We start from the raw sequence: 14,844 nt of genomic DNA on the forward strand, positions 1-14,844 counted from the left end.
CGTGGAGTACGCGTGATGATATCCTCAGCTTCATACACAATCTTTTAGTATTTCAAGCTTTCGTAGCATTTGTTATGCAACTACTTTGACGAACTAATGTATTGCAAATGTTACAAAACACACACAGAAAAACAAGGCAAATTGGATGCATCACATAAACTTTGAAGCATTGAGCAGGTAGTGAATGGAAAGTTTTTCCACTGGAGCGGCTACTTCAAAGCAAGGTTTTGAGTTACTCCGAGGGATTTCAAGAAAACTGGCCTTGCCGATACAAAATCGGACAAGTCTGATCTAACAATAGGTAAAAACCCCGAATAGGTGGTGCACTCCCTTTAACGAATTTAAAATAATACCAGATGTAGTAAAACGAATAATATTTCATGCCTACAGAACAGCAGATACACTGGTTGAAGCCATAAGCCACTTAAGAACAAGCTCATCTCATTACGGTAGTGGACTCCAGCACTTGCAGCTTCGAAAATGTACTTATCTAAATCATTGGGCTTCTCCGAAAAAGCGCATAAGCAGTGCTTTGCGAACTGCGCGTGCTTTTTTTGCCGTGCAGAAGAATGGTTATGGAACTAATCTACCATTCAACTTAAGTAGAAAAGATCGAGATAAAATACGTTATGTAAAAGATAATGTGATTGATTTCCGTTGTTCACAAGGGCCAAGATGTCAATTTAGAATAGCTACCGATATCTCCGGTTTTCGTGGATCATTGTAGCTACACATCTAAAACGACCTCCTCAATGACATCTAATGCACGTTGCAAACCCATGAGATACCATTGTCTTTGTTTCTTCCCTTTACGCCTCCAATGGTTTTTCGTTAAACGTGCATCGCTGCAGACAAGCATTGAATTCAAAAAGCTGTTTATTTTAAGCCGTGTCATGCGCTCACGCATCTCAAGATGTCATCGTAAGATGCATCTGGTCCTTCTAAAGCACGGAGGTCCGCGTGCACTCTGTTTGCACTGTTCAGATTCTCCGAGACTGAAGAGCGCGGGACGAACGTTCTCAAATCACGCCACGCCTGCTCAGATCAATTACGAACCGCTGGAACTTCGACGGACGCGCCAAAGACACCTTAGAGACTTCGCAGGTCTTTATGGCACCCTAATCTTTGCTCAACGGATTTTCCATTAGAGCTAGGATGCCGATTCGCCGACGGGAGCAAATGTTTTTGTTGGCCGTGTGTGGCTGGGTCCATCGGGTGCCGTTGTTTGCAGTTCCGATCTCGATGTCATTGTGCGGAAATTCGCATGCCGAAAATGCCCCCGTAAAATACGGTCCTGAGCTTTTTTAAGTCTCGGGGTATCTTTAAAATTCATTAATTCCAGGCATTTCAGTCGTTTTTCACAAGCATAGACCTTACGTCAACAGCCTTACAAAGTCTAAAAAGCAAAGCAAATAAACACAGACTATCCAGTTTCCAATCCATCTCTATCAGACACAAGCACGCAATCGCATGCTTGTTGCACATAGCCCTCACCCTTTTCCCTTAAGAAAACATGAACAATGACCTGAGAGCTCGCAACGCCGAAAAAAAATTCTACAGCAAATCGGCGCGGTGTACACGGTGGTGTCGTCGATGCCGACGATCGAGAGCAGTCGGTGTCGTCGATGCCGACGATCGAGATCAGTCGGTGCCGGCGGCGACGGCGGCGCGTCGGCGACAGGCCACCGCGATTTATTCCCGATGCCCGCCAGATACAAACTTTGTGACATGAGCGATGGCGGCCGATTTGCATCTGTATGCGCCGCCCCGACACCTGGCCGCCGGCTGATGAACAGCTCTCCGCGCCGTCCGCAAACAGGCTAGTCGGGCAACCTCCCCGTCCTACCACGCGCGACGAGTCACGGAGGGGTGCCGGCGGCCCACAGCACTGCGCCTGATGAAGATGGGGGGGGGGGGGGACGGGTCAGTTGTCGGTGGGGCGGTAGCGACAGCTGGTCGCGCCGGTGTGTTCAGATCTTGAGAGCTGCCATTACGAAAAACGCGGCGGCCGAAACGCAGGAAGAGGAAGAAACTTCAATTTATCAGGGCGGGGAACAGGTCAATGACCACAGTGGAATGGCGCAGCTGGCTGCCACATCGTTCGACGGTTGGGAATTGTGCGAGAAAAACTACGGCGAAAGCTGTTTAGGGTTCGTGTGCAAGGGCCACGTGTATCCGATTTCAACATGCAAAAGACCCGAATGTCGCTTCAGTTGCAAAACATCACCACTCAAGGCTTGCAACAGCTTGTGGCTTTGAACCGTCACTAGAGTGACAACCACGGTGCAAGGCGACGTACATCATAAAGCTGAGTATGGTTAATGGCGCCTTCGCTGCGACAGAGAGCCATGACCGCATGGCAACCAAATTAGAGCTGCAGCGTCTGCACCGCTGGCCCCCAGTCGTCTTTCTCTCACGACAGCCTCAGTACCTCCTCACAAGAGCTATAGCCTGCCCTCTCAGCGTTGGTTTCCGCCGCTGTCGCCTCCCGTGAGAGCTAAAGCTTTCCTGCACGTGCCCTGCCGCTCCTGGGAGCGGAGCGCCGGCTCCGGCCGCCACCGGTTCTCTTGAGGGCCACATCACAGCACGAGAACTGCAGCTGGCCAGCAGGCGCTGGCTCCGGCGGCGCCGCGGTCTCTGGCCGCCGCAGGAGCCGGCTCATGTTTTACGAGCTAGCACATGATTGAATGGTGCCTGACGCAGGGACAGATTACAGCAGGGCCCGGGCCCGCCGGCCGGGCCGCCCCGCGCAAAGCCGCGGCGGTGTGCCGTCTCCGCTCGGCCGCGGTCTCCGACATTACGGCCCTGGTGGATGGGATACGGCAAGGGGATAATGCTGCCAGATGGTGATATGCCCGCATTCCGCGAGCAGGATACGACGCGACGGTCTGCCGGCGCGCACAGTGGCCGATATGACATGCAGTATGCCACTGGGCGTCTCATGAGTCGGTCACTGCCGCGAAATTCCACATCACTTGTCTCTACCAATCACTGGTCGCAACAACAAAGCACGCCGTGGCCCAGTGTGCATAAGGAGACTGTTTGGTGAGTCCGTGTTGTGAAACTTTCGTAATCAGAGTAGTAGAATGGATGCACGGCTACCATTGCTTTCTGGAGGCTTGATGCTGAACATATAATGTGTTCTGAGTTCTTATGTTGATAGTTTTCAACCTTTAATATGTCAACACGTATGGGTTAAACGGCGACAACGAGCACACATTGGGTATATTGCCAATACTCGAGACTTCAAAGCACAGCTTAAAATGTCGACCATTGAAAACATAACCAATGTTTGGGCGGCATGATAACGCCATTAACGATATACCGTCCTTCTGGTATGCTGAAGGTGGATGACTGTCAGCATAAGCACTCTAATCCCAGAGTGCCAAAACACCCGAATCCATTGTAGAGTATATAAATTTCATATCAATGTTGGGTAGGCCAATTTTTTATTAACTTGCAATTCGAGCGCGTCGTCTGTCAAAAGTTAACGTCGTCCTAAGAAGCTGCCGTCTTTGGGACAACGGCAAAGAGGGCGCTTAACGAGCATGACATGTGCATTTCTTAACAACCACTGTCATGACCATTTGCACTTTTCAGAAGCAATGTCAACGGCGCCACGCAGCCACTTCATCTGAGTGTAACAACCCTGAGAAGATAAACGGTCCAACACAGTGTTGAGCTTACAGCCCTTATGTTTCACAGCTGACGGCTGTTACCTTTGAGCTTGCGGCCCTGTCTGAGCACGATCTCCTGGCCGTCCTCGCGCTGCCAGCTAATCGTGGGCGGCGGGTGGCCGTTGGCCTTGCACTGAAGCCGTGCCGAGCCGCCCTCTGGGATGATGAGGTCACTACTCGTCTCCGACGTCACAATGTCGGGAGGCACCACCACCTCCAAGTGGCCGACCTGCGGGCCGGGCCAGGTGACGGGAGAGCCGGGCGGGGTACTGCACGACTGATGTGTCGAAGAAGGGCCTGTTGGTTATTCGAATGAACATGGGTTGCATGTCGTTACTCATAATAAAAATGCCATCATCGCCAACAGCTACTAACGATCATCGTGGTCGTGAGTTAGGGTGGTTCTGATATGGTAGCACTCAATGTCTCTGTTAACACGGCACTGATCCGGTGCCGCAAGGGATCTCTACTAACCCGGCGTCGTTAAGGGCCCATGCTGACCAAGCAACTGACCTGGTACCGCATGGGGTCCGTGTTGACCTGGCACATGTAGGGGCCTCTGTCGGACTGGCGCACATCCCGCAGAATGAGCGTCCACGTGTTGTGGTCGTTGTGTATCACCGTCAGCCGGTCAAAGTGCGTGATGACCTGGTTGTGGATCGCCAAGATCGCCTTGCTGTCCGATTTGATCCAGGCCACCTGCAAAGACAGCGGAAGGTTGATAAGAGTAGTGCATTCATGCGTTTTTTTTCAGGCACGATCGTTTGTGCGGCGCAGAGGTTATATAAAGAGCTCTTGGTTCTTTAGGTGACCTCTAACCTCTCGCTGAATCAAACATTCTCTTCCACGACAGCTGATAATGTCGATAAGCGTAGATGATGTGACCACGCCTCACTGCGTCAACGCCGTGACGTGGGAACGACCTCCTTGCATAACCAATAGTTCCCGATAATTTTTGGTCCTTTTTTAAAAGACCTTTTAGGATCACGGCCCTTGGGAGTTCGTTCATCATGGCTCCCCTGCAAGCCCCCTCCCTCCCCTCCGCGATGTGGGTGCAGCAGCAGGGGAGCGCGCCCCCCCCCCCTCCAGTGATCGGCCAGAGGCGCGATTGGCCCGGGGGCGCAGCGGCGGCGGCCGGCGGCGGCCGGCGGCGGGTCCGCTCTGATCAGCGACCGACCGCGGCCGGCGGCGGCACGGCCAGGATTGGCCGGCCGCCTGCCGCTGACGGGCGCCGGCCCCCGTCACGCCAAAGATGTTTTTGATAGCCGGCGGGGCCGACCGGTCAGAAAATAATTAAACCCTGCGGGGAACAATGGTGGCGCCGGCTGGCCCGCCGCGCCGCGCATGCCGCCGGCGCCCTGTTGCTGACGCACAGTGCGCCATCGGGGGAGCACCGTCGAGGGGAGAGCTGCTGGGCGGACGGCGCGGACGGGAGGGCCGTGAAAGCAGCCGTCTGGAGGGACATGCGGGATGTGGAGGAGATACGAGACACGGGCGACGTAAGAGACATGGGGATTTGGAAGTATGGGAGAGGAGAAAATGCTGATCTAAGAGATACCGACATCGAAATGGATGGTAGTTTGCAGGCAATAAAACTCCGGCACCATGGCTCGGTTTTTGTAGAGAGAACAAGAAAAATGCGATCTGAAAGATGAAAGAGCTGGGCGGTGACTCACGACCTTGGTTGCCTTGTCAGACGCATGGGCTATTCCGGGAAAGAGTGGGCGAAGTTCGCGGCAAGGTAGCGCAGTGCGCGAGGGCTGAGCCGACCATCGATGAACGTTCGCTGAGTCATCCCGGGTCCAATGTCCGAACAATGACGGCGGCTCAGTCAGATGCGCCACGAACGCACCGCCGCGCCAGTGTGACTACATTGCTGACAAATTGGCTGACTCAATAGTCTGCAGGCTGGACACAGCTCCGTGCAGAGAAATCGAATGACGCATCAAATAAAATGATGGTTTAAATTACTGGTCCTTCGAGGCTGACTCTAGCACTCCTATTCCCCTGGCGTTTTTACGTGCACGCGTGCATTTGATCGTGTGTCGTCTCGGTAGTTAACTACTTGTCCAAAGACACTCTGACGATGCCGTATCAGTCTTCAGCTGTCCCTTTTGTCTGCCCTTCTCTCGACTTCTTGCCGCCTTCCCTCCCCTTTCTTTGCATCCTCGCCGACACAGTACGCGAAATGCATCCACTTTGCGGTCTTTGTGTCCCCCAGCAGCCCCTAAACGCCGCAGCCGCAGCCATACGCCGGTCGTTGCCCGTACGCCGGCGGCCGTTTGCGAGATAGCCCGGCGCCCATAGATCTCGCGTGATCCGCTCCCCCGGGCAGGGGTTTGACTGGCTGCTGAGCAGTGGCCGTCGGACCCCTCCTCTTTGTCTCCGCGCCATTAACCGCGCTCGCGCCACTGTTTGTGTTACAAGAAAAATCAATCGACCGTTGCAAGCGCTGTTTGTTTAGATTTGGATGTTTTCCGAATCATCTCAGCCCCGTGAGCCCCGCACGGCGGTCGTTGTTTTTAGCAGGGACACGGAGACCGGCCACAAAGACCGCCGGCGCCAGCACTCCCCCGGCGCCGCCGCTGCCGCGCACAGCACGCTGTCACACAATCTCGGCTCGTCGCGTCCAAGCGTGACCGTGTGGCAGAGCCGCCGTCGCCAGCCGTGGCCAACGGCATGGCAAAGCCACTGGACTCGCACGCAACTAAACATGGTTTGTTTGTGAAGGTAGTGATTAGGAGTGCAAAGGCGCGCAAGAGCAGACTTGGCATTGCGGGAGTGGATGACGACATTAGTATTTCTTCAGACGCGGATGCGTACTAAACAAGCCGCTTCTTAGCACCTTTTGTTCCGCTGGCTAAACGAGGTGATTGCATATACACTAGTAATATAACTATGACACAACGCTGCATTATTTTTCTCTGCACGCCTGCATCGTTTTCTCATTTTCACCTGCACCGGTATGAATACGATCGTTGAGCAGAACCACCGCAGGCTGGCGAGTCTCGCCTTTGACGCAGCTGCTCTGAGTTTCTGCGTGAGGAGCTGGCAGTCAGGTTTGTTCGTGTGAAACAACTTCTGGGAACTTCGAGTGAATGGCTGGCCATTGCTCAAACAGAAGCGATATATATCTGCTGCCCTAACCGACCGCTTCGTCAAAAAGCCAGCGAAATTAATAATTTGGCAAATGGTCCGCTTCAGGAGTTAGCTGCTGAGCGTGCAGCTCGAGTGCGAAAACATCCAACAGATTGAGGGCGCCACCACGTCCACCGCGTACAACGCGGAGGCTCGCCGTACATCGACACTCGGAGGGGTGAGGGCGTACGCAGCCGTGTTGTTTAAACACGGACCGGGCCGAGGGCTGATTGGGTGCAATGGAAATTAATGAGAGGCGAATAAGGCGCAACCATTACACCCACGACGAAGAGTTATTGATGTCGGACCATTTTTTGCATTGTCCACCTACATGACTGAGCTGAAACAATAAGCGGTACAGCTCGCGAGCAGGGAAACACAAATCCTTGTCACGGAGAGTACAAACGTAAGCACTGACGCTAAGTTCATGGAGAGTTGTAATGTGTTGGTTGTTGGGAAAGCCAGAGCAGCATAGGACGTGTGCGAGCCGGGGGCCGAGCCTCAGCAGTATTACGCAACTACGTCCAGTCAAGTCGGGCCTCCCAGGCATCTGGCGGTCCGCTGCTCCGCCGGTCTGGGCAGGTTCCGGCACGTGCCTCGTGAGTCGGCCGCCTCCCGGTAAGTGGCGGCCCGGCCAGCGGCAGCACACCACGCCGATGCCGCGCCGCTGTCGACGTTTAATGGCGCTAACCGAATTACATCTGGCCGTCATACTTTGCCAGTCAGGTCTGGCCGCACAAAGGTTGGCCGCCATCTGGCCCCGGCGCCCGCCGACATAACGCAATTACTGGGCCGGGGAGCGGCCCCGGACCGGCCGCGAGCCGGGGCCGAGGGCCGCCCGGTCATGCGTGCTGCCGGGTGACTTGAGCGGCCGCACCGCTACCTGACGCAGCAATGACACCCGGTGGACAGGGGCGCGGAGCAGGAGCACGACAGCGGTGTCAGGCGGTGGCGGCGGACGGCAGCGGTGTCGGGCGAGGCCGCTGCTCGCGGGACGCAGCGGTAGAGCGTGGCGGCGTTATCGGGCGGTGACCGCGACTCGCAGGGAGCGGCGGTGGAGCACGGCGGCTGCGGTTCGCAGGGAGCGGCGACGGAGCACGGCGGCCGTGCCAACCAACAGCGGAGCACGGCGGCCGCGGTTCGCAGGGAGCGGCGACGGAGCACGGCGGCCGTGCCAGCCAACAGCGGAGCACGGCGGCCGCGGTTCGCAGGGAGCGGCGACGGAGCACGGCGGCGGTGTCGGGCAGTGGCCGCGGCTCGCAGGGCGTGCCGCCGCCCTTGGTCGGCCAGCTGCAGAACAAAGACTGCTGCACCGCGCTATCTCAATCAATTCGAGAGCGGTTCAGCGCACAGACCACCCCCGGTGAGCAGCTGAGCACGTGCGCGACGAAGAGGGCCGCGGTCACGTGGCGGGACGCGTCAGAAAGTGGCACCGCTGCAGTGACTGGCATACCTCTGTGGCTTGCCTACGTCTGTGTGTAGGGTCACAGGTAACAGGACTAGTCAGCTTAGAAAGCAGGCGGAGTGGGCGTTCCGACAAGATAACTGCATGACGCCATGAGCAGACGAGCCTGTAAACGACCATTTGATGACATCAGTCTCGGAGTTTATGATATGAAATGCTATAGGTAATTCCTAAAACAGCACACATGGATAACAGCGCTGTGCATCTATACGTTTGGTCTGCCTGAGCTGCATTTCCGATTATGACATCTCGACAACACAGCCTGCGACGTTTGAAGGGACGGGGTTCGCGCTCGCGCGGTTCGCTGCGAGGCAGCAGGGACCTGACGAGCTGTCCGAGCGCATTGGCCGTCTAATGACACTGCGACGACAAACACCGCCAGCCGAGACTCGGCCACTATTGGCAGATGGCGCTGTTTGAAGAGCTGCTGTTTGCTGTTTGGACAGCACGGGCAACTTTCAATCTCGGGTATCGGCGACCGATCACAGGGCCCAGCCGACGCTCGGCGCGTGGCTATCGATAACGACACAGCACGACGACGGGACCGGGATGAAGAGCCTCCGATATATTCTGTACCAGCATCAGATTAGTTTACGCCATTTGTTTTCAGAGGAGCCGAAAGAGACAAGGGAGTAAATAGGACAGGGGAACGTCGCAGAGCACAACTGCCTGTCACGACTCTCCCCGCCATTGTCAAAATGACGTAGAGTTGATCCGCAGTTTTCTTAAAATACAATATTTACCTTGTAGTATGGAACATCTTACTAAAACGCATTGCAATATGGCTCAAAATATGACTTTCTACCTCTTTTGAGCTGTGCGCTCCTAATAAAAATAGAGAGCTGGAAACATCGCGTCACAATAAATTCAAAGCATGGTATTGCTATGGAAATTTGAGCCGACATTGGCTAAATGTGACTTACTTTATGTTACCCCTACGCTCTTTAAAACACCCCTTTTTACCATTTTTTACCACTCATTATATTTAACCAATATACGCTACTGCTGCTGCAAAAGACTCACTCATGCTACCTAAGTTTTTATACAATCCCTGAGACGTACCTTCAGGTGGCGCTGGGTCTGGCTTAGATGGAGCTGAGCCTGGCAGATCACTAGCGGAAGACCCTGACTGGATTATCTACGTCGCTTGCGAGTATCTAGAAAACTTAACTCCGGACAGGCTTAACGCAAACATAGTATACATGTCAAGACCAATTATTTGTGCTGATCTCAGTGTGATCATCGATAATAAAATTAAAACTGACGGAAATATTGTTGCACAGCTTTTTTAACAGTTATACCAAAAATTAAACACGCATCAAGACTTCAAAATGCGCGCTAATATCATTTGTACCTGCCTGCAGTAACTAGCTTTCAATAGACGATGAAATTGGTTTTACCCCGAATCTAAAATAATATTTCGACCTGAGGAAAAGATGCGTGAAAAAATAAGTATTGTCTTCCCAAATCGTCCCAGACCTTTTTCGACTTTCCGTGACTTTTAGCGATTTGGGTTACGCAATGATTAGGCTAAGACCATTATCTCTGCATGACTATAGACACCTAAATAACGGATCATACGGTATCAAAAAATTGGAGGTACCTTGTAAGGTCGCTGACCTACGGCAGATCAAAGCCAGGCCGTGAATTCAGTGAAGTCAGTTTCAAGGAAATCGTTCAATCTGACGGAACAACGGAGTGTTAGACGAAGCCATACATCTGAGATCAATTCTCAGGCAACACAACAATTAAAGGATCAAATTCCATTGACCTAGAGTCTGATATGAAGGTTAGACCAAGGTTAAGACCAATCTGTTTTATTGCTCTAGGGCTTGCTGTATGGGGTAGTTTCTGGTGCTCATTTCGCATTTATTGATGCCAGGTACCGCCTTAGACATCTTCCATGGACTTCCCGTAGGTCAGAATAAGTCACTGATCTAGAAAGACCCAGGTCAGCGTTTCACTTTTAGGAACATGCTGCCTAGCTTAATCTTTGTCGCTTATTCAGATGCAAAACTCAGGGCAGTCTTGTATTATTTTGGTCACCATGACCTTCAAAAGGTCAAACAAAGTCACTGACCTTGAATGTATACGTGACCTTTTGCTTAGAACGGGTATCTAGGTTCTGAGGACACGTTGGAGACCAACTTGGAGTTTGACCTTCTTTGACCTTATTTGACCATAAGAAGATGACTTAGGAGGCTCAAACCTTGACCTAAGTGATTTTATTTACAGACCAAAATACCCTATAAATTTGGTGTGTCTAGCTCTCTTAGTTCCTGAGATCTAAGAGAAGTTAAGTTAACCTCCACCCGAGCGAAGGTTGCCAAACCGGCCACCCGGGCGTGTATTAACAGCTTTGTTTGGCAAAACAGACTTCGAATGAGATCGAATTGTTTATCAGAAAATGCAAAAACGCCACGGTACAAACCATTAGCACACTTTTTCAAGACATTGGGCATTGCTGCATCAGGTATTGCATGGCTCCGACTTCAGCAATTCATGTCACAGGAGTTATGCACATGCAGGAAATCAGTAACACATAAACATAGAGCCATACTAAACAACGACTGGTAAACATGCTTGATAGCTGGTTGCACATGCCTATCGGATTTAAGACAGGATCATCATAACCTCAAATACTTGAAACTACACTTTGCACCAGAGCAAATAATTGCCCAGCAATCTCGGACTATTGTACAACAATAATCTTTTGCGCACACAATTACGAACCCGGCGGCCACTCCTGTGCTCTGAGAATTAGGAGAAAAGCACGCCGCTGAGTAATTTCCTGTGACCTTAAAGAACCATTAATCTTATTAACTACCGCAGCTCTCAATTTGTTTTGCGCTCATTTTACTAAAACCAATAGACGTCAAATTATCCTCAGCCTATACAGCTGGGCCATATTTTAGTCAGAAGAACCGCTTTGTTAGGGTGACTTTGTTAAGTTAGCGTAGATACCAGCCTGACGCTCACTGCTGACGCGAGGACATCCGTGCAAGCCAAACACATAGATGATCAGTTTCGTGAACGGAGTCGAGTGTGGGCAGGAAAATTAAGTCAGCCCAGTGCGGTTCGTAAGTTCCTGCATCAGTGGAAACAGGTGTAACGTTACGCACTCAGATGCCAGTGGTGACGTCACTCACTCAGACGTCAGGGGTGACATCACTCACTCAGACGCCAGGAGTGACGCCACACACTCAGACGCCAGGGTGACGTCACTCACTCAGACACCAGGGATGACGTCACTCACTCAGACGCCAGGACGGAGGTCACTCACTCAGACACCAGGGATGACGTCACTCACTCAGACGCCAGGACGGAGGTCACTCACTCAGACGCCAGGACGGAAGTCACTCACTCAGACGCCAGCAACCCGGCCGGGCACAAGAGGCCGGCTCCCTTCGTGGTACTCGGCCCGGCGCAGACAGCTGGCGCAACGTCTGGGCTAATACGACGCCGCAGCTAATAGTCCCACCTTGTGTCCGCCCAGGTGATGAACGACGCATGTGAAGGTGGCCTCCCGGCCCTCAGGGACAGTGACGTTGCCCAGGGACTTGACGAAGACGGGCTTCAAGCCAGCCACTGCGCACGGTAGGACAGAGTTAGAGCCAGCGGGAGAGAGGTGTCGTCTGGCCGCCACAGGCATATTCGGCATCAGCACCCCGCGGCGTCAGGAGGGCCCGAGATGCTCCACTCATCAGCCGATCGCGGCGTAGTGATACTGGCTGTACACATGTCATAGCCATTGACGGGCCTGGTGACGAGAAGAAATTGGGTGAGACATTTGCAAAACATGACAAACTATTTTTGCCTGCGAAGCGCAAACAGACAGCCATTATCAGACCAGCGGTTTCCATTTCAGCTCCTAATCTAATGACATCATGCGACCAAAGGGTTCACGGTCAAACCACTGAAACAGTAATGTCGTTTGAATGAAACAACAATGCTGAACACTATGTTGCCTGTTCACTTAGAACATTCTCAATCAAGCCCAGCTATTCCAACGTAGCTACTGACATGACTATCGACATTTTGGCTTCTTCAGCTGCATTAAAAATATGTCGAACAGCGAAGCAAAACGTGTGATTACGGTCAGCAGTTGCCAGTTCATGATTTTTGGCGGCAAGCTTGGCATCCTTGGGCTTCGCCACGGAAAGGAACGTTGCTATTTATCAGTATCCGTTGACCCTACATCACAACGCGACATGAAACACTTAAAGTGCCCCGTAAGTACACCTTAAAGCCCTTGGTTTCCCATCCAAATTTTGACACCGTGGGGATGTCCTAGGAGGACAAGGGGCAAAGTTGCCAGGCCCTCTCCCCGTCCTGGGTGGTCCCCCTGGGAGGACAACGCGCAAAAGGATAGAATTTCAGCTGCGTTTTATTTAATGGGGTCGACAAGCTGTTAGCAGGAGCCAGAGTTATCTGCTCGTTCGACAAATAATCCAATGGTTACCTTATTGGGGGCTCCAGCGTTGTAGCGCGCCCTCGCCGCCAGACAAGTCGGAGATACAGATCTGCATTGGTATACTGCACCGCCCCACTCGGCGGTCGACCTGGTAGCCTATCCACTCAGGCGGATTGACAGGTGCGAAGCGAGTACGCAATGAACCAAGGTAATACATACCGAGTAGAGTCAAATTCAGTATAAAAACTGCAGTATTAAACTAGAAACACAACATATGTGCAAAGAAGACTAAATTTCTGGATTCCACTACAAATTTGACAGCCCGCAACTGAAGGTAGCGTGGCTCAGGTGCTATAAATGTAATGCATTCAAAATATAACTCAATGTTATGCACATAATTCAGACAAGAAAGTCTCGCAAAGATTTATGCTACAATGCACTAGCAGCATGCATTGGCTGTTAGAAAAGAATTCAGCGTATTTCGTATTCCACATTCCGTGTAACCAATTCCTTAAATTCATTTCTCCATTCTTAATTCCTCTTTATTCATTTGCCCACCGGTTTAAATATAAACGGATAAAGAAAGTATAAATCTCTTGGCTTCAAACATCCCACATTTTGACTAAAGATCGGTCACGTCACCAACTGAGTTACGGAGCGCGTGGCGCGAATGCCAGAAATTTCACGGCATATCGTGCACGAAAACTGACCCGGTACGCCTTGAGAGGTTGGCTTCTCTAAACAAACAATGGTCCATGGATCGGCTCAGGACAATTCGATAGCTTTCGTTTCGTGCCGGGTGACATTCGCTGCATAGCTTCGTAAGAAGTAGGCCCTTACGACACGAATCCTACGGCTTATAGGAAAAGTACGCCGTAGAGCGGTCGTGCTATCAACGCGCCTTGCTGAGAGCTGGCATCAAAACAGCATTGATTACATATCTGATTAAGTAGATCAAGCATGCAGAAAAATTAGACCTACAAGCAGCTTTTGCAACTCTATGTTTTGTAAAACGAGCACAGAAATTTACATCATGACATTCAGCTACTGAAACGTAGGTATTGTTGTGCAACAACCATATTGTCCCCTTTCCATTTATTTGTTTAACTGGTGGCACTGTAGCACTATGACCCACGTTAGTGGCAAACCATTGCTACGTGGTAACCTCCTGCACAACCCATACTTAAAGGGAATTGTCCACATATGAGGATATAAAAGCAAGCATCATATATGACAAAGACGCACTTACAACTATTGGTACACTTTTAAGTGGAAAAGACTGCGCTAGACGATACAATTTCTTTATTTAGTGACCATTATACTTAGTGTATCACTGCTTGACTGCGTCACTACGCCTTGTATGGTATTGATTGAGTGCGAATGGAATGCCGTTATATCTGGATATCGTGCTCATGAATGCCAGATATGATCGACTCGACATTCATATTTTTCTTGGCATTGATCGCCACATAGCCAACGAAATGGCAGGATTTGATACTATCATCATGGCGTCATGGATGCCTGATCAGTCTCGAAATAGCTTGCAAGAAATAGTCTGCACATCTTTGCAGTTGTGTAGCTCGCCAACTAGAGGGGTTTAGGCCTTAAGAAGGGCAGGGTTGTGGACTGCACTGAATGATCTCCAGGATCTATTTAGTCCAAAATTCCATAAAATGTGGATTACTTTCTTTCAGCCCAAAACTTTGCCGAATTGTTGCAGCATACGGGTAGAAACACTGCAAAAATAAACGGCAGCACCTGAATACAAATTAGACAATTTATCACATATTCACATTACCATGCTCCATTATCGTACGGAATATTACATACACGACCCATTCTCATACGCATGTAATTGAAATACATTTTTTATGAGGCGGAGGTGGTGTAAGGAATAAGCCACTCAGAGATGATTTACTCGATTTAATGTTCTTGAAGCATAAATATTTTTCTAGATAATTTCTTCAGAAATAACAAACATTAAAACAGGAAATAACATTCAACGAAACAGAGTAAATAAGCTATCACAACTGTTTGGAATGTTTCACCACCATGCTTGCTTCACCACTGGAGGCCTTGACAGATATGGTCTGCGGCCGGAGGCAGTGGGTGCGTTAAAGGTCAGGTGACGTGACGTAAGTGGGCAGTAC

At 51.2% G+C, this 14,844-nt stretch overlaps 1 protein-coding gene across 2 annotated transcripts in view; it reads right to left on the bottom strand.

Annotated features, from left to right (window-relative positions):
• Positions 1 to 14,844, bottom strand: part of DIP-beta (Dpr-interacting protein beta) — a 73,133-nt gene that overhangs the window by 20,637 nt on the left and 37,652 nt on the right. For both annotated transcript variants that reach the window (XM_037224412.1, XM_037224413.1), the window contains 3 exons: positions 11,762 to 11,868; positions 4,191 to 4,376; positions 3,720 to 3,906 (listed from right to left, as the gene is read on the bottom strand). In XM_037224412.1, the coding sequence (XP_037080307.1) occupies positions 3,720 to 3,906; positions 4,191 to 4,376; positions 11,762 to 11,868 (480 nt within the window). The remainder of the gene's footprint in view (positions 1 to 3,719; positions 3,907 to 4,190; positions 4,377 to 11,761; positions 11,869 to 14,844) is intronic.

The sequence above is a fragment of the Pollicipes pollicipes genome, unplaced genomic scaffold, assembly GCF_011947565.3.
Source record: "Pollicipes pollicipes isolate AB1234 unplaced genomic scaffold, Ppol_2.1 Scaffold_4881;HRSCAF=5763_pilon_pilon_pilon, whole genome shotgun sequence".
In the NCBI taxonomy this organism is placed as follows: Eukaryota; Metazoa; Arthropoda; class Thecostraca; order Pollicipedomorpha; family Pollicipedidae; genus Pollicipes; species Pollicipes pollicipes.